This window comes from Indicator indicator, chromosome 9 (genome assembly GCF_027791375.1).
Source record: "Indicator indicator isolate 239-I01 chromosome 9, UM_Iind_1.1, whole genome shotgun sequence".
NCBI classification, from domain to species: Eukaryota; Metazoa; Chordata; class Aves; order Piciformes; family Indicatoridae; genus Indicator; species Indicator indicator.
The window spans coordinates 28,872,047-28,897,059 of NC_072018.1; the positions used below are offsets into that span (position 1 = coordinate 28,872,047).

The 25,013-nt window shown below is 62.6% G+C and overlaps 5 protein-coding genes across 6 annotated transcripts; 2 read left to right on the plus strand and 3 right to left on the minus strand.

Moving 5' to 3' along the window:
- Nucleotides 1-156: 156 nt before the first annotated feature.
- ATRAID (all-trans retinoic acid induced differentiation factor) lies at nucleotides 157-2,844 on the minus strand. The gene is made up of 7 exons (XM_054383367.1): nucleotides 2,791-2,844; nucleotides 2,044-2,174; nucleotides 1,711-1,782; nucleotides 829-900; nucleotides 640-761; nucleotides 448-548; nucleotides 157-352 (listed from the first exon to the last, which is right to left on the minus strand). Exons 1-7 carry the CDS (start codon nucleotides 2,842-2,844, stop codon nucleotides 248-250), a joined length of 657 nt encoding a protein of 218 aa, XP_054239342.1. The 3' UTR covers nucleotides 157-247.
- A 2,521-nt stretch (nucleotides 2,845-5,365) lies between these two features.
- Nucleotides 5,366-9,110, plus strand: SLC5A6 (solute carrier family 5 member 6). Its single transcript, XM_054383344.1, has 15 exons — nucleotides 5,366-5,701; nucleotides 5,805-5,870; nucleotides 5,948-5,999; nucleotides 6,097-6,164; nucleotides 6,251-6,405; nucleotides 6,636-6,776; nucleotides 6,867-6,996; nucleotides 7,097-7,185; nucleotides 7,262-7,374; nucleotides 7,458-7,525; nucleotides 7,624-7,710; nucleotides 7,837-8,021; nucleotides 8,132-8,247; nucleotides 8,322-8,431; nucleotides 8,519-9,110. Exons 1-15 carry the CDS (start codon nucleotides 5,372-5,374, stop codon nucleotides 8,672-8,674), a joined length of 1,866 nt encoding a protein of 621 aa, XP_054239319.1. The 5' UTR covers nucleotides 5,366-5,371; the 3' UTR covers nucleotides 8,675-9,110.
- Nucleotides 9,111-13,973: 4,863 nt separating this feature from the next.
- PREB (prolactin regulatory element binding) lies at nucleotides 13,974-16,682 on the plus strand. Of its 2 annotated transcripts, XM_054383504.1 has the most exons (9): nucleotides 13,974-14,108; nucleotides 14,378-14,576; nucleotides 14,761-14,972; nucleotides 15,172-15,252; nucleotides 15,323-15,447; nucleotides 15,754-15,927; nucleotides 15,997-16,069; nucleotides 16,177-16,336; nucleotides 16,477-16,682. In XM_054383504.1, the coding sequence occupies exons 1-9, from the start codon at nucleotides 13,974-13,976 to the stop codon at nucleotides 16,569-16,571; spliced, it is 1,254 nt and encodes a 417-aa protein (XP_054239479.1). In that variant the 3' UTR covers nucleotides 16,572-16,682. The 2 variants fall into 2 exon arrangements, with proteins under 2 accessions (XP_054239479.1, XP_054239481.1); XM_054383506.1 differs by lacking the exon at nucleotides 15,754-15,927.
- A 288-nt stretch (nucleotides 16,683-16,970) lies between these two features.
- Nucleotides 16,971-18,896, minus strand: ABHD1 (abhydrolase domain containing 1). The gene is made up of 9 exons (XM_054383368.1): nucleotides 18,787-18,896; nucleotides 18,545-18,712; nucleotides 18,302-18,475; nucleotides 18,193-18,238; nucleotides 17,980-18,092; nucleotides 17,639-17,812; nucleotides 17,508-17,556; nucleotides 17,277-17,442; nucleotides 16,971-17,200 (listed from the first exon to the last, which is right to left on the minus strand). The coding sequence occupies exons 1-9, from the start codon at nucleotides 18,894-18,896 to the stop codon at nucleotides 16,971-16,973; spliced, it is 1,230 nt and encodes a 409-aa protein (XP_054239343.1).
- Nucleotides 18,897-21,863: 2,967 nt separating this feature from the next.
- On the minus strand, nucleotides 21,864-24,734 carry KHK (ketohexokinase). The gene is made up of 8 exons (XM_054383646.1): nucleotides 24,616-24,734; nucleotides 24,385-24,501; nucleotides 23,966-24,100; nucleotides 23,221-23,293; nucleotides 22,973-23,119; nucleotides 22,257-22,345; nucleotides 22,024-22,181; nucleotides 21,864-21,949 (listed from the first exon to the last, which is right to left on the minus strand). Exons 1-8 carry the CDS (start codon nucleotides 24,732-24,734, stop codon nucleotides 21,864-21,866), a joined length of 924 nt encoding a protein of 307 aa, XP_054239621.1.
- Between the last annotated feature and the right edge of the window lie 279 nt (nucleotides 24,735-25,013).

Genomic DNA, 25,013 nt, shown 5'->3' on the forward strand with positions numbered 1-25,013 from the left:
GCACATACTGGAGGTGAGGTTCTTTCCCTCCCAAGGCAGTTACGGGAAGGTGGCACCCCAGGCCCCGCGGTTGTGGGGTTATGCACAGCTTTGGGAGGGAGTCCAGCAGACACACAGTGAGGATAATGCGGCCTTTATTCACTCTAAACCCCAAAACAGTGAGCCAGGCACCCAGGCACAGAGCCCCCCAGGACCCACAGCCCCTGCCACCCTTAGCAGTGGCACTGGTGCAGACCCACTTCCCTGCTTAGGGCTTCTTGGCTTTCCGTCTCTGGGTGCCCCACAGCAGGAGTGACAAGGACAGGGTGACAGCTCCCAGGATCCCACAGAAGAGCAGCATAGGGAACGTCCCCTGCGAGAAAGCAGCAGTGAGCAGAGCTGTCCCCCGCTGCCCACCCCCACCCCATGCAGCCCACACTGCTCCAGCCCCATCTCATGGGCGCTGACCTCACGCAGGCACTTGTAGCCATGGAATGGGCTCTTGCAGAGACACTGGACAAGGCCAGGGCCATCTGGGGCACAGGCAGCATCCTCGGGGCACAGCCAGGCTGGTAGAGTGGAACAGCATGGGTCATGGGGCCATGCCAGGACCCCCCCACCTGCCAGCCCCAGACATGGCCTTCCTGCCACTTGCCATACCAAGCTCCTTAGAACTGTTGCAGTGGTTCCTCTGACCCTGGCAGAACCGACTACTCCCATTCGTCGTCACCTCCTCCCAGGCGCTGTTCCCACCCGGGCACTTCAGTGCCAGTGGCACCACTCTGGGGAGCAGACAGTTCAGCTCCCAGTACTCCAGCAGGCCCGTGCCCTCTGCCCCCAGGTACTCACAGGGTCTGCAGTTGGGTGAAGCCCAAGAAGGAGCTGTTGGGGAGGAGTGTCAGTGGGTTCTTTGTCAGGTCCCTGCAAACACACACCAGGCACATGGATTTTCTCTGCAGGGCTGCTCTCCATCCCTTCATCTCCCAGCCTCAACTAATAGTGGGGATTGCCCTGACCCAGGTGCAGGACATTGCACATGGCCCTGTTGAACTTCAGGATATTCCATTGGGCACTGACATCCATTTGGACACTGAGCTGTTCGTTAACTATAACTCTCCGGACGTGGGCATCCAGCCAGTTCCTTCCACCAAACCCATTTCCCTCCAGTTTAGATAATGATGTTATATGAGACTGTGTCAAAAGCCTTACAGAAGTCAACATAGGTGACATCAAGTTGCTTTTCCTTTATTTACCAGCATGGTCTCTCCATCATAGAAGGTTGGTCAGGCAGGACTTGCCCTTGGTGAAGCCATGTTAGCTGTCCTGCAACATTCCCCTGCCATCCATATGCCTTGGCAGACCTTCCTGGAGGGTCTGCTCCATGCTGTGACTAAGCACAGAGGTGAGGCTGCCTGGCCAGCAGTTCCCAGGGTCCCCCAAATCCCCCTGTTTTAGGAATGAGGGTAATGTTGCCTTTTTTCCAATTACTGGGGACTCCTCCTAACTGCCACCACCACTCAAAACAGGACGGAGAGTGGCCAGCGTCCCCTGGCTTATAGAGTGCCATGGGACACAGTAGGGTGCTGGTGGCACAAGGGAACAGCAGGCATGGAGACCAGCAAGGCAGGACTGTGCTGGCCCGGGGACCCATCAAGATGGGGATGTCACACCAGACCCCTCTCCCTGCCCAGGGCCCCATCCATTGCAGGGAGAAGGAGGAGACACACTCACAGGACAACGGTGGTGGTAGCCTCATCCAGCCCTGGTGGGAGACTGCTTAGGGAGCAGTTGCTCAGGTCCAGCCTTGGAGGGGGGCAGTGCAGTCAGAGGAGGGATGGCAGTGTGCCTGGCACCCCCCACACTCCCACCTTGCTTGCCCCATGCACCCCCTGCCCTGCAGAACTTCCACCCCCGCATTCCCCTGATCCACTGTGTTCCCACAACACCCAGTCTGTCACACCCCTGCACCAGGCAACCCCCCAGCCCAAGCTACCCCATAATGTGGCCCCAAACACCCTCTGCTTACCCCTATGCACCCCCTCATACATTCCTCCTGTCCCATACCCCAACAGTCGCTCTGGATGGGTCCCCTGTTCCCAGCAGCAGCGTCCCTCACTCTTGGTGCCAGCCTGGGATGCGCAGTATTGGGCCACGACAGAGCCATTCTGCAATGGTCCTGGGCAGTGCCTGCACACCTGTCACAGGGGCGTTCAGTGGGGCCCTGATAGCACCAGCACAGGTACCCCTCAAACCGCCTGACATCCGGCGTCCCCCAATCCAAGCACCTCTAAGCCAGGCTCCCCACCGACCCCTCCACTCCCCCTACCCTGCTGCCCAGGGTCCTCCGCACGGGCACTCGCTGATGTCTGCAACCCCCCTCGGTGTCCATCGACATGGTCCACCCCTGACCGCACACACCTTCTTGCCGGGCACACCCTCGACTCACCGGTACCACCAATCCGGGCACCCTCCGTCTCGAGCCCCGGAGACAGCCACTCCCCGACCCTCTGCACCCCTAGACCAGGTCCCGGCATCCACGACCCCGGACATCCCCGGCCCGGGAACTCCTCGACTCCTCGGCACCCCCGACCCGGGTACCTTCTGGAGCCGCCATGTTGGGCGCCCTCCGATCTCCCCTGATCGGACATTCACTGACCCTGGGGACACTCCAGGACCCCCCTCGTCTCCGACCCCGGACGTCCTCATCTCGGACACTCCCCGGCCGGCACCCCTCGAGCTCCGGCATCCCCAAACCCCGGATTCCCCCGGGACGGGCCCTCCCCGGTCCCGGTCCCGATCCCCGCCGCTCACCGCCGCCCCACCAGCGGACCAGGGCAGCAGCAAGAGCATCAGGAACACGGCCATGTCCCTGGCCGAGCCCCGGCCCCGCCCCGGAGCTCCTCCGGGACCGCCCTGGTCCGCCGGACACGCCCGGTGCGAGGCCGCCCCCTAGCGGGAGTGCGGTGGCTTTCTTCTGGAGACCGGACCAGTCTGGGGCATTTCCGAAACCCCGCGGGCGCCGACACTGGCTGGTACCGCCTGGGGCGTGGGCAGGACACGGCTGTGCCGCTCACCGGCGAATGCGCCGGGAGACGACGGAAAGCCCTGGGAGAACGCAAGACGGGGCCGAGCCGGGCCGGGCCTGGACAAGCCAAGCTAAGCCAGGCCAGGCTAGGCCAAGCCAAGCGACTTCGGGACCAAGCGAGCGGCCGCAGCCAGGGGCGTCAGGGCACGGTAACCCGGCCAAGGCAGCCAACCGCAGCCGCGGCGGCGCCGCTGACCCTATGTGGCTCCCTGCTGACGCCATCAGGGCGCGCCGGGGCCGGACGGAAGTGGCGGTGAGGGCAGCGTGGCCTCATCATACACGATCAGGGCGCGCCTGCCGCTGTCACGGCGGCACGTGGGGGCTGAGCTCCGTTGCGCCGGTCGCCGCCGCTGGTGAGTGTCACACCAGGGTTGCCGGAGGGTTCTCAAGGTCACCGCCCGGCCCAGCCCGGGAGCGGTCTCTCCGGGCTCGGAACACACGCCAAGGCCGTGCCGGGGCTCATCTTGTGGCCCGCCTCACCTTGTCGCCGGTCCACGCTGGCGGCACCGAAGCGCCGGGGAGCCACGCCAGGGTACAGAGTCATTTAGGACAGCGGAGTCGAGGGGGATAAGGGTTCCCGGCCTCAGACTGGGGGCACCGGGAATCCTGAGAAATCAGGGACCGGGACGCGGGCTGCGGGCAGCCGGAGGGACAGAGCGGCGGTCACTGGGAAGAGCAAGTCAGGGGAGAGACGACACGGGGCACGCTGGGGCTGGGGGAGCTGGGGCTGGGGCTGGGGACATGGGGACCTCAAGAGCAGGATCAACAGAGCCTCAGGGGGGGCACTGACAGACAGGAATGGAGCCTTGGGCCAGGGACACCAGGGGACACTAAGGCTCGATGCAGCAAGGCCTCAGGGACAGCGGGTACAGGGCAGCCTTGGGCTGGGAACACCCGGGGCTGCCAGGCCTTGGGCTGCAGTGCTGGTGAGGCAGCTGTCAGGGACCACAGCACTGCCTGCCCCGGGTTTAGTCTTGATGGTGGAATGTGGTGGAGTGACCTTGGATCCTGGCTGGGAGCTGTGCCGTCTAGTGGGATGGTGGCAGGTGAGGCAGGAGGTGCTGCCCTCTCACCTCCTTCATGCTCAGCCAGCACTGCCAGAGGGCATGGTGCCAGCACAGCTGCCCTGAATCCCTTTACTCCCACAGCAGGCAGGCCTGGGTGAGCTGTGCTGGGTGCAGGGGTTCCAGCCTAATCCCCCCAAGTATGCCCCAGGCAGACATTCCTCTAGGGATCATGGTGGGCACAGCACCAGTCCCCCACTACCAGCAGGCCTGTTTTGTCCTCCATGTGCCCTGCAATACTTTTGTCAACCCTTACTGCTCCTGAGGACGAGCCTGTGAGCAGGACATGGAGGTGCCAGGGCCAGCAGCAGCTCAGGTGTCTGCTCCATCTGGCTGCTTCCTAAAGCATCTGAGGCTGTCAGTACTCATGTGTGTGTCCATCTGTTCACCCCTGGCTGTGTGGGATGTGAGTCGTGAGGGTCACCCTGTCCAACCCTGCTCAGCTGGGCTGGGGTGCCAGAGTTTCTCCTGCACCTGCTCACTGGCACAGACTGCGCTCCACTGCTCGTCCCTCTGCCCTGCTCGGCCTCGTCTGTGGGTCCTGCAGGGCCAGGGGCTGCCCGGCGTCGGCTGCTGTGGGGGCAGCCGTTCTGGCGCTGCCTGGGCTGGGCTGTGCCGCCCCCAGGGCGGCTGCCTGGCGCCGGGGCGGTTGTGCTGATCTTGGCTGGGCTTTGGCACCGGGGGCGACTCTGACGGCCTTGGCGAGGCTGCGCAGGCTGGGGCGGTTGTCTTTGGCTACGGCACAAGGAGCGATGCTGCCGGGCTCAGCAGAGCTGCTCCGCACCGAGGGCAGTTTTGTTGGGTTTGGCCACGCCGGGCCGGTTCTGCCGGGCTTGGCTGTGTTGCGTGTGGCCGGCGGGGCCGGTGCTGCTACGATCCAGGGTGGGACTGTTTTCGCAACCATGGCCTCGGTGCTCTTTGACAGAGGCGCCCGATTGCCTTGGCAGAAGGAGGAGAGGGGTTAAGGGGACGTCCCTCGTCCTGCCTGGCGCCCCGCCCATTCCAAATCCTTGCGGCTGAGGAGAGAGCGAAGGTCCCTGCACTGTGTGATGCAGCTCCCAGCGTAGCCGTGACACTTTTCTTTCCTCCTGCAGCTCCCAGTGCTGGGGAGATGACGGCCAAGACCCGCTGTTGGGGTGGCTGCGGTGGGACGGCGTGCCCGTGAGCCCAGCGGGGTGGATCCAAAGCAGGTGGCCGGGCAGGAGCAGCTCCGGTGGGGCATCAGCGAGAGGAGGCACTCACCATGGAGTTCACGGTGATCGACTACAGCATCTTTGCGCTGCTGCTGGTGCTGTCGTCGGCCATCGGGCTCTTCTACGCGCTGAGCGGGAACCGGCAGCGCACAGTGCAGGAGTTCTTGCTGGCCAACCGCAACATGAGCTTCCTACCCGTTGCTCTCTCCCTGCTGGCCACCTTTCAGTCAGCTGTGGCTATCCTGGGTGTGCCAGCTGAGATCTATCGCTTCGGTACCGAGTACTGGTTCCTCGGCTGCTCTTACTTCCTGGGGCTGCTCATCCCAGCCCACATCTTTATCCCTATCTTTTACCGCCTGCACATCACCAGCACCTATGAGGTGAGCGGGGTCCTGCCTGCTGCCATAGGGGGCACACAGGGGATGACCCCCTGCTCGGGACCCTGTGTCCAGGCAGGACTGCCCTGACCCCTCTGCCCCACAGTACTTGGAGCTGCGCTTCAACAAGACGGTGCGGGTCTTTGGCACTGTCACCTTCATCTTCCAGATGGTGAGTGGGGCAGGAGGACTGGGGGGGAGGAGAGGGATGAGGGACCAGGCACAGCTGCAGTGTTGCACTCTCCTCAGGTCATCTACATGGGAGTGGTGCTCTATGCACCCGCACTGGCCCTCAATGCAGGTAAGGGAATGAGAGCAGGGGGCAAATGCTGTAACCCCCATCCTGGGGGAGGTGGGGCCGCCCACCCCCTGCTTATTAATGCTTCTGCCACTTCCAGTGACAGGCTTTGACCTCTGGAGCGCGGTGCTGACCATTGGGCTTGTCTGCACGCTGTACACCACCCTGGTGAGTCCCTGTCTGCGGCTGTCTGGCTGTGGGATGCCCAGTGCACCCATCTCTGGGCTGTGGTGACGGGTGCTGTGCCTCCACAGGGTGGGCTGAAGGCTGTCATCTGGACAGACGTTTTCCAGACGCTGGTGATGTTTGCAGGGCAGCTGGCTGTTATTGTGGTGGGTGCCCGACGAGTGGGTGGCATGGCCCGCATCTGGCACCTGGCTGAGGAGGAGGGCAGGATCTCTGGCATCGAGTGAGTGGCCCATGCCAAGATACCTTCACTCACCCAGGGCAGGGCATCCCATGTCACACTGTGGGGACACATGAGGCAGCTGGGAAGGGCCTGGGCTGGGGGAGAGGGACACCAGCACTGCATGTCGGGGTTTATTCCTGCTCTACCTTTTCCTGTGCTGTGGAGAGCGGGGTGCCAGTGAGGACCTAGCACTGTCACACCCCTCCTCCTCTGCCGGCACCTCTCTGCAGCCTGGACCCTGACCCCTTCGAGCGTCACACCTTCTGGACCCTGTCGATGGGAGGGGTCTTCATGATGCTGTCGCTCTACGGGGTGAACCAGGCACAGGTGCAGCGGTACCTCAGTGCCCGCAGCGAGTGGGAAGCCAAGCTGTGAGTGGGGACAGGGCTGGGGGTCCCCTGGCTGGGATGGGCCCCCTTGCTGCCCCCCCACCTCTCTGACACTTTACCTGGTGCCTACAGCTCCTGCTACGCTGTCTTCCCCTGCCAGCAGATCGTGCTGTGTCTCAGCTGCCTCACCGGCCTTGTCATGTTCGTCTACGACCGGGAGCACCCATTGGCACCTGCCCAGCGCCCCAAATCCTCTGACCAGGTGAGTGACTGGGCTCCCCCAACACCTCCCACAGCCCGTGGGGCTGAACCACCTTTACCCTGGGCTCCTGGTCCCATGGGTGGTGACCCCCCTGCCCTAGCTGGTGCTGTACTTCGTGATGGACGTGCTGCGGGACCTGCCTGGGCTTCCTGGGCTCTTTGTTGCCTGCCTCTTCAGTGGTGCTCTCAGGTGAGCAGGTGGCCCTGGGGCTGGTAGGGTTGGGGGAGTCCTGGATGAGCGCCCTTCTGCTCCTTCTCGTCCCCAGCACCATTTCCTCTGCTTTCAACTCGCTGGCCACGGTGACAATGGAGGACCTGGTCTCGCCCTGCTGCCCTGGGCTGTCGGAGTCACGGGCCACGCTGCTCTCCAAGCTGTTGGGTGAGCAAGGGCACTGTGGTGGGGGCTAGCACTGGTGATGGGGGATGCCCAGCACCACCATGACTCCCTGCTCCTCTCCCCAGCTCTTGGTTATGGATTGCTTTGCCTGGGGATGGCCTATGTGTCCTCCATGCTGGGTCCTGTGCTGCAGGTAGGCGTTGGGGCATGGCCACCCCTAGCTCTGGCACCCAGCTGCTGTGTTGTCAGTGCCAGGGGGAGTGGCCAGCTCTGAGGCCTGTGTCTCTGCAGGCAGCCATCAGCATCTTTGGCATGGTGGGGGGCCCGCTCCTGGGGCTCTTTTGCCTGGGCATATTCTTCCCCTGTGCCAACTCCACGGTAAGTATCCCCCTGCCTGGCTGAGGGCATGGACCCTGTGGGCAGGCAGGGGGTGGAGCAGTTCCAAGGGGCCTGGGTTCCTCAAGCCTAGGTAGGGCTCAGCAACCTCCCTCTCCCCTGGTACAGGGTGCTGTCGTGGGGTTGCTGGCAGGCCTGGCCATGGCCTTCTGGGTGGGCATTGGCAGCCTGCTGCAGAGCATGGGGGCAGCCGGGGAGCCCTCCCCACCCAACAGCACTCTACTTCCCACCGCCGACAATCTCACCACTACCCTTGCCACCACGCTGCTGACCCCCATGCTGGCCTCCCAGAGGTGAGCATGGCTCAGAACTTGGCACCAGAGTGCTGTGGGATGAGGGATGCAGGGGTGCTGCTCTGTGCCCCCCCTTACCACTTCTCCCTTCTCATGCTCCTCTCCCCCAGCCCCACGGGGCTGCAGAAGTTCTACAACTTGTCCTACATGTGGTACAGTGCCCACAACTCCACTACTGTCATCCTGGTGGGGCTTCTGGTCAGCCTGCTCACTGGTGAGTGCAGGAGCTGGGGGGGCTGGCAGTCGGACCCCCAGCCACCCTGCTCACCCTCTGCTCTGCCTGCCCAGGCCCCACGCCAGCAGCAGCTGTGGACCCCCGCACCATCTACCCGGTGCTGCCACGCCTGCTGTGCTGCCTGCCCCCCAAGTACCGGCAGAAACTGTGCTGTGGAGTGGCTTTCCCTGACCAGGTGAGGGGCCCAGACCCCAGCTGGGGAGCGGCATGGGGTCTGTGCCACCCTCCCCATGCTCCTGCTGCCACTGCTCTTTCTCCACAGGACAGCGACCATACAGACACTGTGATGAAGAGCAATGGGATGGCCAATGGCTTGGTGCCCCCTGGCTCTGGGCAGCGAGAACAGGAGGGTGAAGGGCAGGGATACATCTCTATGGGTGGAGCCCCCGAGTATTCCCTGCAGGAGACCTCCTTCTGAGCCCCCCAGTTCTGAGCTCTGCCCAGGCATGGGGGTCCAGGCCACCCCCTGCACCCTTCCCCAGCTCCCCCTGAAGCCAGGGGGCACAGACCCTTGTAGGTTTGTAGGACAGGACTGGGGAGCACTGAATTATAGAGGGGCTGGGTCCTTCAATGGAGGGGGCTGACTGGGCTGCACCCCTATGAGCAGCCAAGCTCCCAGCCTTCCAGCTGCCCACAACAGGGGTTGTGCTGGACTCTGTCCTCTGGCCAGGGGGCTTTGGGACCACAGGTATTGGGGCGGGTGTTGGAGCGGTGCCTTGTCCCTGCCCTAGGCTGGGTTGCTGCCCAGTGTCTCCAGCCTGGCCATGTGCCTTATGGCACCGCTCCCAATCTGGGGACTGCCCCACACCTCCCCAGACCCCCATCACCCATCTCTCTGTTGTCCCCGCAATAAATGGTTCTGGATCACAGTTGTTGGAGAAGCTTCAGGACCAACCACGTCCCCACCATCACATGGAGCCTGTGGGGACATGGACTCCTGTCTCTCAAGCAGTGTGGGGCCCTGATGTCCCCTGGGAGCAGGAACCTTGGCAAACAAGGCAGATTTATGGCCACAGCCTTGGCCTTGGCCCCTTTCCCATGGCACAGGGTGGGCAAAGGGGGCCCAGCCAGGGGAGCCAGTTTCACACAGCTTGGTGGGGGTGGGGGGAAGTGTGGCTGCTCAGTATTAACTGGGGGTGCAGGGTCCCCATCTCCCTACCCTCTGAGCATAGCTGAGCTGGGGCAGTGCCCAGGGTGAGAGTCCTGGGTGGAGCCCAACGTGAAGGTTCCATGGGGAAATTGACCATAGTGAGGGTCCCATGGGGTTTGTATCCCACAGCACTGGTGAGGCAAGGCAGGAGGCAGGTTCTGGCTGTGGGTTTATTGCTGTGGGTGGGGCCAGGTGTACCCCAGCCCCATAGGCAGTGTTGGGCACCCCCATTTCCAGTTAAGGCAGGGAACACAGCATCAGCCTTGTGATGGCAGTTCTCACTGCCAAGTGTCTCTGGGGTCCTGACCCACTGTGGCTGCAGGCAGGACTAGGCAGGGAGCCTGGGCATCCCACTGCCCACCCTGTGCCCACAAAGCTTTCAGACTCCTGCATAGGATTGGGGCATGGATCCCATGAGCACCGCTTCACTCTGTCCTGGCTGATGCCCCAAACTGCCACCCTAGAGCACATCCTCCCCATAGTGCGGGGAGAGGGCACATGTAGGGGTCCTGTGGCCATGGGCATGGCAGGGCTCAGGGAGGGACATGCGCTGCTGACAGCCTGCTCTCCCCCAGGCCTGTGTGCCTATGGCTGCTGGTAGCTGCACAGCCACGGGGAGGTCAGGATCCACGAGCCATCACAGAGATGGGAGTGCATCAGCTGCTTCTGCAAGAGAGGGAGAGGGGTCATGGCTGTGGGGGGACCCTTGTCCTGCTGCTGCTTGGGGGTGGGGGAACGCCAGGGACTGGCTGCTAGGGTACGTGGAGTATGTTGGAGACCCTGGGCACAGGCTGATGGCAGGGATGGAGCATGCTGAGGTCCCCAGGAGAGAGAGGGATGGTGCTGGTGTGCACTGTGGGGACCCCAGGAGCTGCCCGCTGGTGTGTACTGGGGTAATGAGGGGTCCTAAGGTGCCATCGTGGAAGGAGACTCTAGGGACCAGCTGCAGCATGTACTGGGGGATCCTGCAGGCTGGCTGCTGGCATGCACTGAGGATAATGGGGGATGTCAGAGTGTTGTTATGCAGGGGGACCCCATGAACCGGTGCTAGGGAGCTGGACCCCGAGGCAGATGAGCCCAGGGTTTCACCTTCTGAGATGCGGAAGCGAGTGTCCATAAAGTGGACAGGAGGGTGCAGCTGCCAGGGGCCCAAGGCCCAACATATGGCTAAGTGGGCAATGTAGCTGGTGGCCCAGCTCAGAGAGCTTGGTGCCTGGGGCCACAGGGACAGGGCTGCCTGTAAAGACAAGAAAGCCAGACGGAGTGCCTGCACCCAGCTCCACTCCCAGACTGTGTTCTGGAGGCATGGGGCACCCTGCAGAAACAGGAGGGGCTGACCTGGTCTGGGACTCGTGGCACTCTGCAGCTTAGAGTGGGGCAGTCACCATCACCCCCAACGAGGATGGGGACAGCACCCATCCTCCATGATACCATCCGTCCCTGGGGAGCCAGGTGAATCTAGGATCTAAGCCCATGGGGTGTCTGTTCCCCCAGGGCTGCATGCCATGGGGCAGCCCCTATACCCTGCCTGTACCCCACCAGTCTCAGCCCTGCCCACAACCCACTGAGCAGGGTGGGCTGGCACTGCCTGGCATGCACCCCCACACCATGGCATCTCCCTGTGGCCCCCTGTGCCGTCTGTGGTGAGGAGTGGCATTGCTGGGGTTCCTTGCTGCCACCACACCTGGCACTCATCTGACACCTTACCTGTCCTGCTGCTGGGTTGGTCCCTGGGGTGCTCACTCCCTGGCAGCACTGGTTGGCTCGTGGCAGGCTCAGGCACCCCTCCTGCCCCGGGAGCCAGAGGAGGCAGGAGAGCAGCTGTGCGTGGGGGCTGGCCTTGCTCCGTACCCCTCACAAGCGCGTTCCTCTGTGCTCTCAGCCATGCTGGGCCCCACCGGGCAGCCCCTGCCCACACTCCTGCCTGCCCTTCGGCCCTGTGAAGCACTGGTGGGTCTGGGGGCCACAGGGAGCACTGCTGGATCCCTGGCGCCTCCCAGTATGGCTCAGCCAACAGCCTGGTCTGGGCAGGTGTCCACCTCCTTGGCACAGGGGATGAGCAGGAGGTACAGGCTGTTCCAGACAGAACCTCCCCAGGCTCACGGCTGCCTGCAGCAGCCCAGCTCATCCCACAGCCTGGCCTCAGTGCCACAGGAGCCACCAAAATGTGGGCAGGGTGCCATGGGCACAGAGGCACCATGGGCAGAGGTCATGCTCTGTTCACGGCACCCACATGGCATCACACCCTGACACAATCCTGGCACATGAGCCTGAGGCCCTGCCTGTGGGATGGAAGCCCAGTGCTGGTGTGGCACTGGTGGTGGGCAGCTACCTGAACCGAAGGGCCCACCCTCTGGGTGGATTCCGCACCCACTGGTAGCCAGCACAGGCTAAGAGGAGGTCATAGAATCATAGAATTGTTTCAGTTGGAAAAGACCTCTAAGGTCGAGTCCAGACTTTGACCTAACACTATTGTGGCCATTAAACCATGTCCCAAAGTGCCTCGTTTACACATTTATTTTTTAACACCTCCAGGGACAGTGACTTCACCACCTCTGTGGCAGCCTATTCCAATGCCTGACCACCATTTCAGTAAAGAAATTTTCCCTGATATCCAACCTACACCTCACCTGGTGCAATTTGAGGCCATTCCCCCTTCTTTACTTCTCCAACAATTGAGAACTGTCATTTCATGATCACTATGTCCAAGATGGCCCCCAGTCATTACATCCCCCACCAGTCCTTCTCTGTTCACAAACAGCAGGCCCAGCAGGGTGTCTTCCCTAGCTTCCTCGCCAGCGTCAGGAAGTTGTCCTTTGCACACCCTAGGAGCTTCCAGGACTGCTTCCTCTCTGCTGTATTGTATTTCCAGCAGATATCAGGGAAGATGAAGTCCCCCACAAGAACAAAGGCTAGTGATCGTGACCCTTCTGCCAGATGCCTAAAGAATTTTATCTGTCTCTTCATCATGGTTGGGTGGTCTGTGACAGGCTTCCACCAGGATATCTGCCCTGTTGGCCTTCTTCCTGATTCCTACTCACAAACACTCAGCTCTGTGAACCTCAATGCAATCAAAACACTCCCTGACATACAGGGTCATGCAATTGTCTCCTTTTCCTTGCCTATCTGCTCTGAAGAATTTGTAGCCATTGATTGGGGCACTCCAGTTGTGGGAGCTGTCCCACCCCAATTCTGTGATGGCCTCTATACCACAGTTTTTCTGATATACTACAGTTCTCAGGTCTTCCTGTTTGCCATGCTGTGTGCATTGGGATAGATGCACTTCAGATGGTCTAAAGTTCTTGCCACATTTTTGTAGGGAGGAGTCCTAATTGCTATCTGGATTGTGGATCTCCCTCTCTGGAGATACTCAAAACCCACCTGGGTGCATTCCTGTGTGATCTGGTATAGGTGATCCTGCTCTGGCAGGGGGGGTTGGACTAAATGAGGTCCCTTCCAGTCTGTGATCTGTGATGTTCCCAGGTGTTCCTGTGGTTGCTAATTTCATCACTAGTCTAGAATCTTTGCTGCCACATAGGTCTCCATTCCCTGCCTCCACTGATATTGCAGGCTGACAGGTCTCCCTAGCACACCATCCTTCAAACACTGGTGTGCTGCTCTCAGGTTTATTTCTAGCAAGCCTGGGTTTGTGCCCTATTGCCTTTCAATGTAGTTTAATACTCTTTCAAAGAGTCCTGCTAGCTCCCTGCTAGCTAGATCCTTCTCCCCCTTTGCTGCAGGTGTATCCCATCTGTTGCCAGCAGGTCTGGTGTCCTGTAAATCAGCCCGTGGTTAAAGAACCCAAAGTCCTGATGGAGACACCTGTCTGGGACCCAGGCATTGATCTGCTGACTCTTCCTGTTTCTTCCTTCATCACACCTTGCAACTAGATGAGAAAATTACTTGTGCTCCTGATGCTTTGTCTAGTCCTCCTAAAGCCCTGAAGTATCTTTCAGTTGGGCACGGACTTCACCTTGCAGCTTCCTCACTGCCTCTCTGAAAGATCAGCTGAGGATAGTCTGAGGGCTGCACCAGGGTCCCTGGAGGGCTGGTTCATCCCCACCCCAGCCCCCTCTTTCCCGGGGCCCAGTCTCAGCACACCCAGTGCTACGGGCACTCTGGCACCTGCATCTGCCGCCAGGCATCTGAGTGAGAACCCCCAGGGAGCCGGAAGCCGGCGTGGAAGGAACAAAGCCAAGTTAAGGCTGGCATGGGGGAAGAGCAGTCAGGCAGCCAAGGGGATCAGGGCTGGGAGATGACAGTCTGGGGGTTCCACGGCAGCCCTTTGCTCCCCTGCCTCGCCCCGTGCGGCTCTGCAGCTGGGGGCAGTGGGGCTGAGCGGGGCCTGTGCAGCGCACCGCGGGCTCCACTGCAGGCCTCCCTCGGGCCGCAGAAATGCTGCCTGCGGCGACGGCGCTACGTGTGTGGCGGCGGGGCCCAGAGCGCCGAGGGGCGGGGGTCGGGGTGACAGGAGGCGGGGCGGCGCGGTCCGGTGACGAGCCGGCGCTGACGCCGAGGTTGCGATGCCGCCGGGGCGCGGCGATGCGCTGACGTGTGCGGGGCAGCCATGGCGCCCCGGCGGCCGGCTGAGCTGTACCGGGCGCCGTTCCCGTTGTACACCGTCCGCCTCCACCCGCGGCGGCCGCTAGCCATCACTGCCGGCGGCGGCGGCGCCGCCAAGACAGGCATCCGCAATGGCGTGGTGCGGCTGGGTCGGGGGTCCCGCGGGTGGGTGGAGGGGGAGTGAGGAGGCCCGGAAGCTACAGGGCCGGGCGCCGTGGCGCGACGGGGAGCTGGGGGTACGGGGGCCTCGGAGGGAAAGAGGGACCCAGACCGAGGGCGGGAGTCGGGTGGAGGAGGCAGCGGTCGAGGGTGGCCCCGGGTAGGACATGGAGTGGTGGCTGGAGCAGGTGGTCCCGGGACGAGTCCCTATAGCAGAGCCGATGACTGAGACTCGCTCTTGTCCTGCAGCACTTTCTGCAGCTGGAGCAGATCGGGGGGCAGCTCAGTGCCTCCCTACTCCACTCTCATGACACCGAGACTCGAGCCACCATGACCATGGCATTGGCCCACGACGACATCATTGCCGCAGGGCAGGATGCCAGCTGCCACATCCTCCGCTTCAGCCTGCAGCCACCCGAAGCCAAGAGCAGCTCAGGCGGCCAGAATGGTGAGGTCCTGCTCTCCCTGGGGCCTGATAGCACTTGCCCTCGGTGCTGTGGGGCAGGGTATGAGGAGCTGGGTGGTCTGTGAGGTGGTCTGGAGATGGTGCAGTATCCTAGCACCCCACTGGTCTCAGCCTGCCTGGTGGCAGGGAGGCGTATCAGGGCTCCAATTTGTCTGCCCCACCGCAGGCAGTGGGGAGAAGGGGCCACGGAAGCGGAAGGGTCCCAGCCCAGTGGGGCAGGGTGACACACAGAGTCAGACAAGTGAGGTGATGGTGGAGAGTCTGCACAGTGTCCGGACAGATTTCAGCCCTGATGCCCTGCAGAAGGCTGTCCGCTTCAACGCTGACTGCTCTCTGCTTGTCACCGGTGGTGCCGATGGCTTCCTTCGCCTCTGGGAGGTAAGTACAGGAGGAGCTAAGGCACCATGCTGGTGCCATGCATCTGGCAGGGAAAGCCAAGCCACAGCAGTGCCAGTTTGGCAGCACCTGCAGTTATGTAATGCTGTGTCTTCGTGACACCTTCCTTGAGTGACCCTGGGTGCTGCCTTGGGGCTTTAGGCTGTGGGGCACAGCTCTGACTCCTGCTGTTCCCTTACAGTTCCCCAGCATGAAGAAAACACTGGAGTTCAAAGCCCATGATGGGGAGATTGAAGATATCGCGCTGGGCCCTGACAACAAGGTGAGTGTCAGGGTGTCAGATGATTCCATGGGGAGAATTATCCCCAGCTGCCTGTGGCCTCTCTGTGCAGGTGGTGACAGCAGGACGGGACTTCCAGTGCTGTGTGTGGCAGCAGGACCAGCTGGTGACAGGGCTACACTGGAATGAGAACCTGCCTGGCATACCTGACAAGGCTTACCGCTACCAAGCCTGCCGGTGAGGGCAGGAGCCTGGGAAGGGAACATTCCCACAGAGCTGCTGCTTTACACCAAGCTTACTCCCAGTCCCCTGGGCTAGGGGAAGAAGCCACTCTGCTGTTTGCTTTAGTGGGGTTGGGTCTGGCTTTTGGTCTGTGTGTGGGAGAGGTGAGTTTGGAAGGGGAGGGTGCTGGCCACTGGTGAGTCTTCCTTGCAGTGCTGGCACGCTTCCCCTCACAGCACCAGATGGCCACCCTCACAAACCTGGGTAAAGGAGTTGTGCTGGTGGTAGGGATTGATTCACCGTGTTCTCTCCCTGGGGCAGGTTTGGGACCGTGGAAGACAATGCTGGACTGCTGCGGCTCTACACGGTGCAGGTGCCCCACAAGCGAGAACGCCGCCCCCCACCCTGCTATCTGACCAAATGGGATGGGAAGAGCTTCCTGCCTCTGCTGACCCGACCCTGCGGCAGTGAGGTCATCTCCTGCCTCTCCATCAGGTACCCAGGGGCCACTCAGTCTTGGGACTGGGGGCTGCACTAGCCCCACTGACTGTCCTTCCCCTGCAGTGACTCGGGTACCTTCCTGGGGCTGGGCACAGTGACAGGATCTGTTGCCATCCACATTGCCTTCTCACTGCAGGTAAGCTGTGGGGCAGCCAGGTTGAGCAGGGAGGGCGAGGTGGCAGCCCCAGTATCCTCCTGTGGCCAGGCTGCCTTGGGCCAACCCTCTCCTTTCCCACTCTGCAGAGGCTGTACTATGTGAAGGAGGCACATGGCATTGTGGTGACAGATGTGGCTTTTGTCCCCGAGAGCCAGCGTGGGCGGGAGCTGCTGGCAGGGAACGAGGCTGCCCTGCTCAGTGTCGCTGTGGACAGCCGCTGCAAGCTGCACCTGCTACCCAGCCGACGTAGGTCCTCGGGGGCTGCTGTGGGTGCTGGGGTACCCACAGCTTCTCCACAGACTAGAGTGGAGCCTCTGCTTATCCTCCAGCATACATGGGGGGCCCAGGGGCTGCAGCACTCATGCTCACCCCTGTTTCTTCCACAGGCTCCCTCCCTGTCTGGCTGCTGCTGCTGCTCTGTGCTGGGCTCATTGTGGCCACCATCCTGCTGCTCCAGCTTGCCTTCCCAGGGTTCCTGTAGGTCACAGCCTCCCCTCAGCACTAAGACTCCCCTGAGGCTGGCCAGCCTCTGCTATACCTTGGCCCACCCTAAGCAGACTGTGAAGCAGATAAGGGACCAGCCCCAGCCCTGCTGTCCCCGCTGGTGCTCGGGGAGCAGACGAGGGGCCCTGGCCAGGCAGGACTGTATTGGCTGCATTGTGGTACGGGGCTGGCCCCAAGGAGGTGGTCCTACAGCCCTCTGTCTCCCTGCTGCCATTAAAACTGGAGAGCAAAGGCGGTGCTGTCCAGTCTGTGTTGGCGAGGAGTGATGCCGGCTCTGAAGCTGCTCCTGGCTTGGGAATCTCCACTAGGCCTCTGTTATGCCCTCCCTGTCCAGCCCATGGACACATCGCTGCAGCTGTGCAAGTTTATTAGGAGGTCAGGTAGTACCCTGCTCTGCAACCACCTCCCTGATGCCATCCCCCTCCCCTTCCAGCTGCCGCACTTCATCCCCATGCTCAAAGACAGCAGTGATGAACTGGGAGAAGAGTCGCTCCATGAAACTACCGGGACGGGGCCAAAATCCCTCCAGGAAGCCAATGTGTCCCCCATGGGCTGTGACCAACAGTGCCACATGGGACAAGTGCCAGGCAGTCTCCACAGGGATGGCTGGACAACCACAGTGAGAGAGGGTTAGCTAGTGACAGTCCTACTGTGAGGCTGGCCCCCAGGGACCCCCACTCACAGTGCAGTGGGCAGAAGGGGTCGTCGGAGGCATTGAGGCAGAGCACAGGCACGTGGATGTGCTGCAGCTGGCGTGTGGGGCTGGCTGCCTCGTAGTACTCCTGGCAGGAGTGATAGCCAAAGGCCTGGGCAGTGTAGCGCTCATCAAACTCTCGGATGGTGCGTGCCTGCACAGGGGCAGGGGTAAGGGGAAGCTTGGCCTGTGGGGCGAGGGTGGGGGCCTGGATCCTACCTTTAGCACGTGCTCCACGTCCACTTTGTCCCCGATTGCCTCTCTGTGCCTGCACCAAGTCTAGGGTCAGTGCTGGGTAATGACATCACCCCCTTGCTGAGTGTGTGGACCCCACTGTGCCCCTCACCCACCTGCTGACAAGCTGGCAGAGGCTGAGGGCAAGGTGCTGGTTGAAGAGCAGGGCATTGAGAGGCTGCTCCAGCGATGTGGACGAGACGCTGGGGTCCCAAACTGGAGACAGAGCCATGGCTGCCACCAGCCCTGCTGCCTGCCCTTTCCGCCCCAGGTAGTTCAGCACCTGCATCCTGTGGCACAGCCAGTTAGGGGCAGCCATGCCACCATCCTGACCCATTTCTGGTCAGGGGCAGCTGTTCCGCCACCACATCCTGTCTGGTCAGGGACAGCCATACTGCCATTCTGGTCTGTCCCTGCTGCCACCCTGGCTCATCCTCGGCATGGACGCTGCCCATACCCGCCCAGGGAGATGCCCACAGCCAGTAGTGGGGCACATGGGTACCGGCGCTTGACATGGGCAATGGCTGTCTCCAGGTCTTCAGTGTTGCTGGCGCAGAATGTCCGGGGTGTCTGAGAGGGCAGTAGAGCTGAGGATGGGTGGTGACCCACCGTGCCATGCTGGCCCAGCTCTGCACGATACTGGGGATGGGGGTTTAGGGGTCAGACCCACCAGCAGCTCCTCGCCCCGGCAGCCCCGGTGGTTGAGCACGACGGACCTGGAGGAGAGGAATATGTGAGGTGGTTGGCAGACCTGCAGCCGGCCCGTCCCCGGGGCTCACCTGTAGCCGGCGCAGCTGGTCCGGTGCACAAGGCGGAGCAAGTAACCGGTCTGGCTGCTGCCAGTGAGACCCGGCAGCAGCAGGACGGTGGGGCGGGCATGGGCATCCGGGTGCCGGTGGCTGTCGGCCCAGTCGAGGATGAGTTGTCCGCCGTCAGGGGTGGGGATAGCCTCGCTGTAGGGCGGAGCGGTGGGTCGGTGGGGCGGCGTGGGAACCGGGCCGCTGCCGGTGCCGCGGGCTCACCTGCGGTAGGAGACGGGCGGGCGGGCCTGGAGCAGGGCTCCCAGCACGGTCTGCAGGCGGCCCTCGAAACACCAGGGCGTAGGGCGGAAGGTCTCGCCCACGGCGGGGCAGTGCCGCTGCAAGAAGGCGCGGAGCCGCGGGCCGGCGGCGAGGAGTGGCCGCTGCGGGGCAGGGCATGGGAGGAAGCCGGTCAGCGGGGCCGCTAGGCGGGGCCAATCCACTCCCCCCGGGCCCAGCCCGCGCTCACTCGTGGCACCCGTGCCCAGTAGTAGCCGAAGAGGGCGGCGGCGGCGGCGGCCGCCAGCAGCAGCGGGAGCGGCGGCACCAGCACCTGCAGCCCCTCCGCGGCCATCGCCGGGCCGACAGGGACCGGCCTCGCCCCAACCCCCACCCCCACGGGAGGGCCCCGCCCCAGCGTGACGTTACCTTTCTGCATTGGCCTCGCCTCGCTGTAGCCCCACCCAGTACGGCACCGCCCATCCTTGGCCCCACCCTGGAGCGGGCGTGTGTGGTGCCCGCTGCCATCTTTGAGGCAGGCGCAGAGTGCCGGTTAACCCTTGCACTGCTGGCGGGGCGAGGCCGAAGACGCTTCGGGATGTCGTGGGTGGGGCTGGGCAGGGAGGACTCGGCGGGGCGGGGCAGGGCGAGGCGGGTCTCAGCCGGTACCGGTGCGGGACAACTACGTGGTGGTGTCAGCTACGTGGCCCGGGGCGCGGCTGGTGGCATCGGGCGGTGACGCGACAGGAGAGCGGGACGGGGTGAGTAGGCAGAGGGGCTGCGGGAGCGGGATGAAACGGTGCATGGTGTGTGCGGCAGGGCGGGACGGTGTGCTCATGTGCACCGGCTCCTGTGTGCCTGTGAGTTGTGACTGCAGAGCATGAGCAATGAGAATATGACCAATGAGAGTGTGAGCAATGAAGAGTGTGAGCACAGAGTGCGAGCAGCGACGGCACTTCCCTCCGGTGCCCGCGGCCGTCCCGGCAGTGCCAGCGTGTCCCTGCCGCGCTGGAGTCACAGACCGCTCCTGGAGCTCCCCGGGGCTGCGCTTGCGACCAGGGTAGCCCAGGACAGCCCAGGGCAGCTGCCTCAGACGGGTGGCAGAGGGGACACACTGTGCCTGCGGATATGGCTGGCCGGGAGCAGAGGCCAAATGGGGCGGGAGGGCTCCAGGCCCGGTGGACGATGCCGTGACTGAGGCTCAGTGGAAGCATATTGTACAGACCTCCCCACTCCCTGCTCCTCTCCAGGTTCCCACTTCTCTGACACCCCCACACCCCCATATCCAGGCTCAGCTTCCCTCAGCTAAGGGTGTCCACTTTGTTACTCTTGTCTGGCTGCAGGATGAGGAACCTACAGGTGGCCCTGCTGCTGCTGCTGGTGGTCTCGGTGGCACAGACTGCCCCCAAGGTTGGAGAGCACAGGTATGGTCAAGAGGCAGAGATATCAAGGGGTGCACAGATGCGAAGGGGATGCATGATTATTAGGGGCTGCTCAGATATTGGGCAGCACAGGTATGAGGCAGCACAGGTATAAGAGAACTGCACAGGTGTGAGATGGTGCAGGTGTGGATGGGGTGCATGGGTATGGGAAGGCACTGGTACAGATGGGCACTTGGGCATGAAGAGGGTGCACAGGTACTGAGAAGGTACATGGGTGCAAGTGGGGTGGATGGGTGCAGGACTGGGGGCATGTGTAGGTGGGGCACATAGCTACAGGTGGGCCCAGGGGATGCACAGTCAAGGACAGGGTTTATGGGTCCAGACAAGGCACAAGGCTGCGCAGAGAGCTGTGCTGGCTGCAGGTGGAGGGAATGCTGTTTGGGGCACTGCGGGGATGTCAGGCCAGGCTGGGGTGGGCAGCCTCCTCCCTGCTCCTCCTGACCCAGGAACACAAGTGACATCCCTTTCTCTCTTGGCCAGGCCTGAGGACCCTGAGAGCATAAGACTGGATCATTATCCTGACCCACTGAGCCGGGAGCTGCCAATGCAGCTGTGAGTTCCTGCCCCCTGGGGAGGCCCACAGCACTGGGCTCTGCACCCTTGGTTGAGTGCTGTGCATCATAGAGGGCAGTGGGTGGGTGCAGTGGGCACAGGCATCACCCAGGTAACTGTGGTGTTATGCTGGGGGTAGCTCTGGGGCAGAACAGCCCTGGGGCAGAGGCAGTGTATGCCCACTGCCAGCTCTGCTGCCCCCAGGCTGCTGCAGAACGTGGCGAGGAGCCTGGGGCTGCCACCAGAGTGGGATGTGGAGACCATGACACGGGAGCAGGGTAAGATCACAGGGGCCTGGGGGTCTCATAGGTGCAGGGACATGGCCCCAGACCCATGGCACCCTGTGTCCCATAGTCCTGCTCTTCCTCTTTGTACTGCATGACCATGACCGGAGTGGACACCTGGATGGGCTGGAGCTGCTGCAGCTGCTGGGCACAGTGCTGGCACAGCAGGAAGGGGGGTGGCCAGACCTCAATATGGTAGGTCTCATGCAGATGGCTTCTGGCATCCCACAGAGCCCTTGACCTGGACGCTCACCCCGTTCCTATCCTGTCTGGGCAGGTGGCTGTGCTGGTGGACAGAGTCCTGGAGAGGCAGGACCTGAGCAGGGATGGGCTGCTTGACCCACCTGAGCTGCTGTTCTTGCCCCACTGGGACCACAGACCCCCAGAGCAGCCCCACCTGCAGCAGCCTGGGGAGCTGCAAGCAGGGGTGGGGGCTCCGCCCAGGCTGGACACAGAAACCCCTGGGGAGCACACAGAGTTTGGTGGCCCAGGACATGGCCAGGCAGCTCCACAAGTTGAAACCTCTGACGTGGAAACCATGGAGGTGGAAGAAGTCCAGAAAGCTGAAGGCCCTGACACTGAAGCCATGGAGGCAAAGGAAGTCCCTGAGGCTGGAGCACCTGAGAGGGAGGAAGCCCCAGTTTAGGGGGACTCTGGGGAGGGGCAGGCAGTGAAGGGCTGTAGGCAGAGTTATGCCAGCCCCTGTAGTGTCTATGGGGTGCGGTATTGTGACTGCTCCCTGCCCCACTTGGGACACATGGTAATGAGAGGGCTCCCTGCACCCCACTGTCTTGGGGCAGGGCTGCAGAGGACAGTGGGGCTGGGACTGTGTGGCGACCCTTGTAACATGGCAGGACAGAGAAATACAAGAGCTGCTGTTGGTGCCTGCCTGGGTCATGTTCAATGCAGCTCCTGTCCAGGATAAAGGGCTGGGCACAGGAGGCAATAGTGAAGCAGTCCAGGGCTTTATTGGCAGCAAGGCAGTGGGGGGGGGTTGGGTGCAGCAGGGTGTAGTGTGTGGTCTCTTGGCATGGGATGCCCAGCTCAGACGATGCTGTCAAAGCCCTGGATCCCACATTTCCTGCCTGCGATCTGGCAGCCAAAGGTGAGGGCATCCTGCAGGCTCTTTCCTGGAGAATGGGCACCTTGTCAGTCCTGCCAGGCCATGTTGGGCTGTGCTGGGCCATGCCATGGCCATGCTTACCTGCTGAAAGTGCGAAGATCATGGCAGCATTGAAGGTGTCCCCGGCTCCCAGTGTGTCCACAAGAGTCTCTGGGGGGAATGCATCTGAGTGCACCAGCTCTCCATTGGGTCCCATAGCATCAGCCCCTTTCTCGGCCCAGGCACAGATCAGCAAGGCCCTGGGAGTATGTGAGAAGTGGGTACAGGGCTTGGTTGTGCCCCCCTCACCTGCACCCTCTTTTGCTTCATCTTACCCTGGCTGTACACGGCTGCGCAACCCCTGTAGTGCCTCAGGGGCTGACTGGTACCCCAAATGCTGGGCCAGGTCCTTGCTGATGAATACCTGCAGCAGAGGGTCTGGGATGGCATAATATCCTCCCTCCCCTGCACACCTCAAAGCATCCACTGCTGTACCCCACCCCAAGTACACCCTCACATGGTGACTACACCCCCTGCACCTCAACTGTGCCCCTCCCCATAGCTGAACTGCACCTCAGCACTCTGTCTGCACTCACTGAGACCCTGGCACATTACTGCACCCCCAGGACCCTGGTTGTTCTCCCCAGATGCCATCTACACCTTATCCCCACACCCTCCAACCATGCAACCCCTGTGCCCCCAGCTAACCCAACCGAACCTCCCCATTGCTGCATGCCCTGTACTCCACCCAGTATCCCGAGCAACTTGAAGCCTCAATGCTTCGATTCCTCTGTACCCGAACCCCAGTTCTCTTACCCGTTGCTCCCGGGTGACACCCACGGCAGGTAGCCCCGCCCCATGCCCCTCCCCCTCGCCCCCAGGGGCGATAACGCAGCCCCCAGCCCTAATATCTCTCCCTGGCCCCACCCCCACCTTCAATTCCTGCCTCCTGCCGGACAGAGGTCTGTTTGCTGCCCAGCTGTGGTGGTCGCTGTCCCTGCCCCCAGCCAGAATCAGAGTCCCGCCCCCGAGAGATAAGCACGCCCCGCACCACGTGCCCCAGGCCCATCAGCTGCAGCAGCTCCTGCCGTGGCTTCTCCACTTCCACCGAGATTCGGACTCTCTCCGCTGCGGGCCGCGACTGGTTGTACTGTTCCACTCGCCGTATCATTGCCACCTGTTCTGCGGCATTCCGGGCCTGTGGGCACACACTGCCTGGCACCGGCACTGCCTGTCCGTGGATTCTCCCTGCCTTGTGGTCCCCCTGCCCTCTGGTCCCCACCCCAGCCCCGGGCTCACCTCCCAGTGGATCCACTTGTACTGGGAGAGGTCAACCCGCTCGAAGTCATGAGCTGTCACATCGGGCAAGTTCCTGCGGGGCGGGGGTGTCAGGCAGGGTGAGGGGACCCCCCTTTCCCCTGGCACCCAGCCGGGGGCAAAGGGCAGTGCCAGGGGCTGCAGAGGGCTTGGTGACGCCCGGGGCAGAGGTTCCCTGGGGGGTTGGCACTGCCTGGGTGAATCATTAATACTAATAGCACAACCAGACCCTGAGATGGACTCAAAGGGCAGCATGGTGACAGGCTGGAGCTGCAGGGGTTGGCAATGCCCAACAGACCCTTCCATCAGTCTGTGCGCACTGGCACCAGCACGGTCGAGAATTGCTGCTCTGTGCAGTGCAAGGAGAATCAACGAGGATCATGTCAGCTTTCCAACACACAGCAGCATGTGGCCACAAAGGGATGTCACCACCAATCACGGCTGTGGCACAGGGGGTGATTTGAGGCTGCGGGGATGATTGGAAGCGATTGTGTGTGCAGGATTATGGGGAATCACCCAATTTGGCATGTGGGACCCCCTGGATGGCAGCACTGGCCTGGGACCAGCTGACCCCCTGCCAGGGCTGAACACTGTAAGACCCCTGAGGTGCAGGAGCTGGCTCTGGATGCTTGGCTGGGCTGTAAGCATAGAGGAGGCTGCAGCCCTAAGCTGCAGCCCAGCCGAGTGGTGCCAACCAGGCGATTGGGTCCGGGGCTGATGCCCTTACGTGTCATAGAGCACAATGGTCCGGGAGCCGCTGGCAGCACTGATAACGCAGCAGGCGCAGGGCACGTCCCCACGGGGCTGCCAGGCCACGTGCGTCACATCCACACCCCGGCGCCGGAAATCCGCCACAATGAAACTTGAGGGACAGAGAGCGAGGTGAGGGACACCACGCACCCGCTGGCGTGCAGGATGGTGCGGGTGCCCCGACTGGCACTGGCGATGACGACGGAGGTGGGCAGACAGCCATCAGGCTGCAGCACCGCGTGGCTCACGTCCACCCCATAGCGCCGCAGGTCGGCCAGGACGAAGCTGCCGGCGGGAGAGATGCGGTGAAACCGTCGAGAGCGTCAGGGCGGGGGCGGCCCCAGGATCCCGCCGGTAGTCCATTCCCCGCCCCCCCCAGTCCAGCACCTCACTTACTCGGCGGCGTGCCCGGGGGCCAGCGAGCCCATGAAGGAGCAGGGGGCTCCCAGCAGCGCCAGCACCGTGCAGGAGTTGGAGGCGTTCCCGCCCCGCTGCCACCGCTGTGATAAGCACCTGCAAGGCGGTGGGGGCCGACACGGGGGAGCCCCAGTCAGGCCCCGGTCCGAGTCCCGGTAGAGCCCTGAGAGGGGAGCCTCGGGAGCCCCGGGAGCCCCATCTCATAAGTACCTACTATCGGAGTCCTCGGCCGGATAGGCCTCCACCACACTGATGATGTCCAGACACACCAGCCCCACGCACATGATCCGTTTCTCCCCCTCGGGGCCGGCGCTGGGTTTTGCCGCCATGATGCGTTAAGGCCGAGCCGGGCTAGACCCGCTCCGCAACGGCACCGAAGCCGCGATCGGGCAAGCTCCGCCCTCGCGCCACACCCCTCAGGGTGCCGCCCCCCGCCAATCCGAACCCGCCGCCGCGCCGCGCCCTCCGCGGGCGGGGCCAGGGAGCGGCGAGCCGAGCAGTCCCGCCCCTGATGCCCCGCCATCCCCGTCCCGCCAGTCGTTACCTGCGCGCTCCCGTCCCGCGTGCTGCTGGCGGGAAATCCAGGCATGCGCGCCGCGTACACAGGC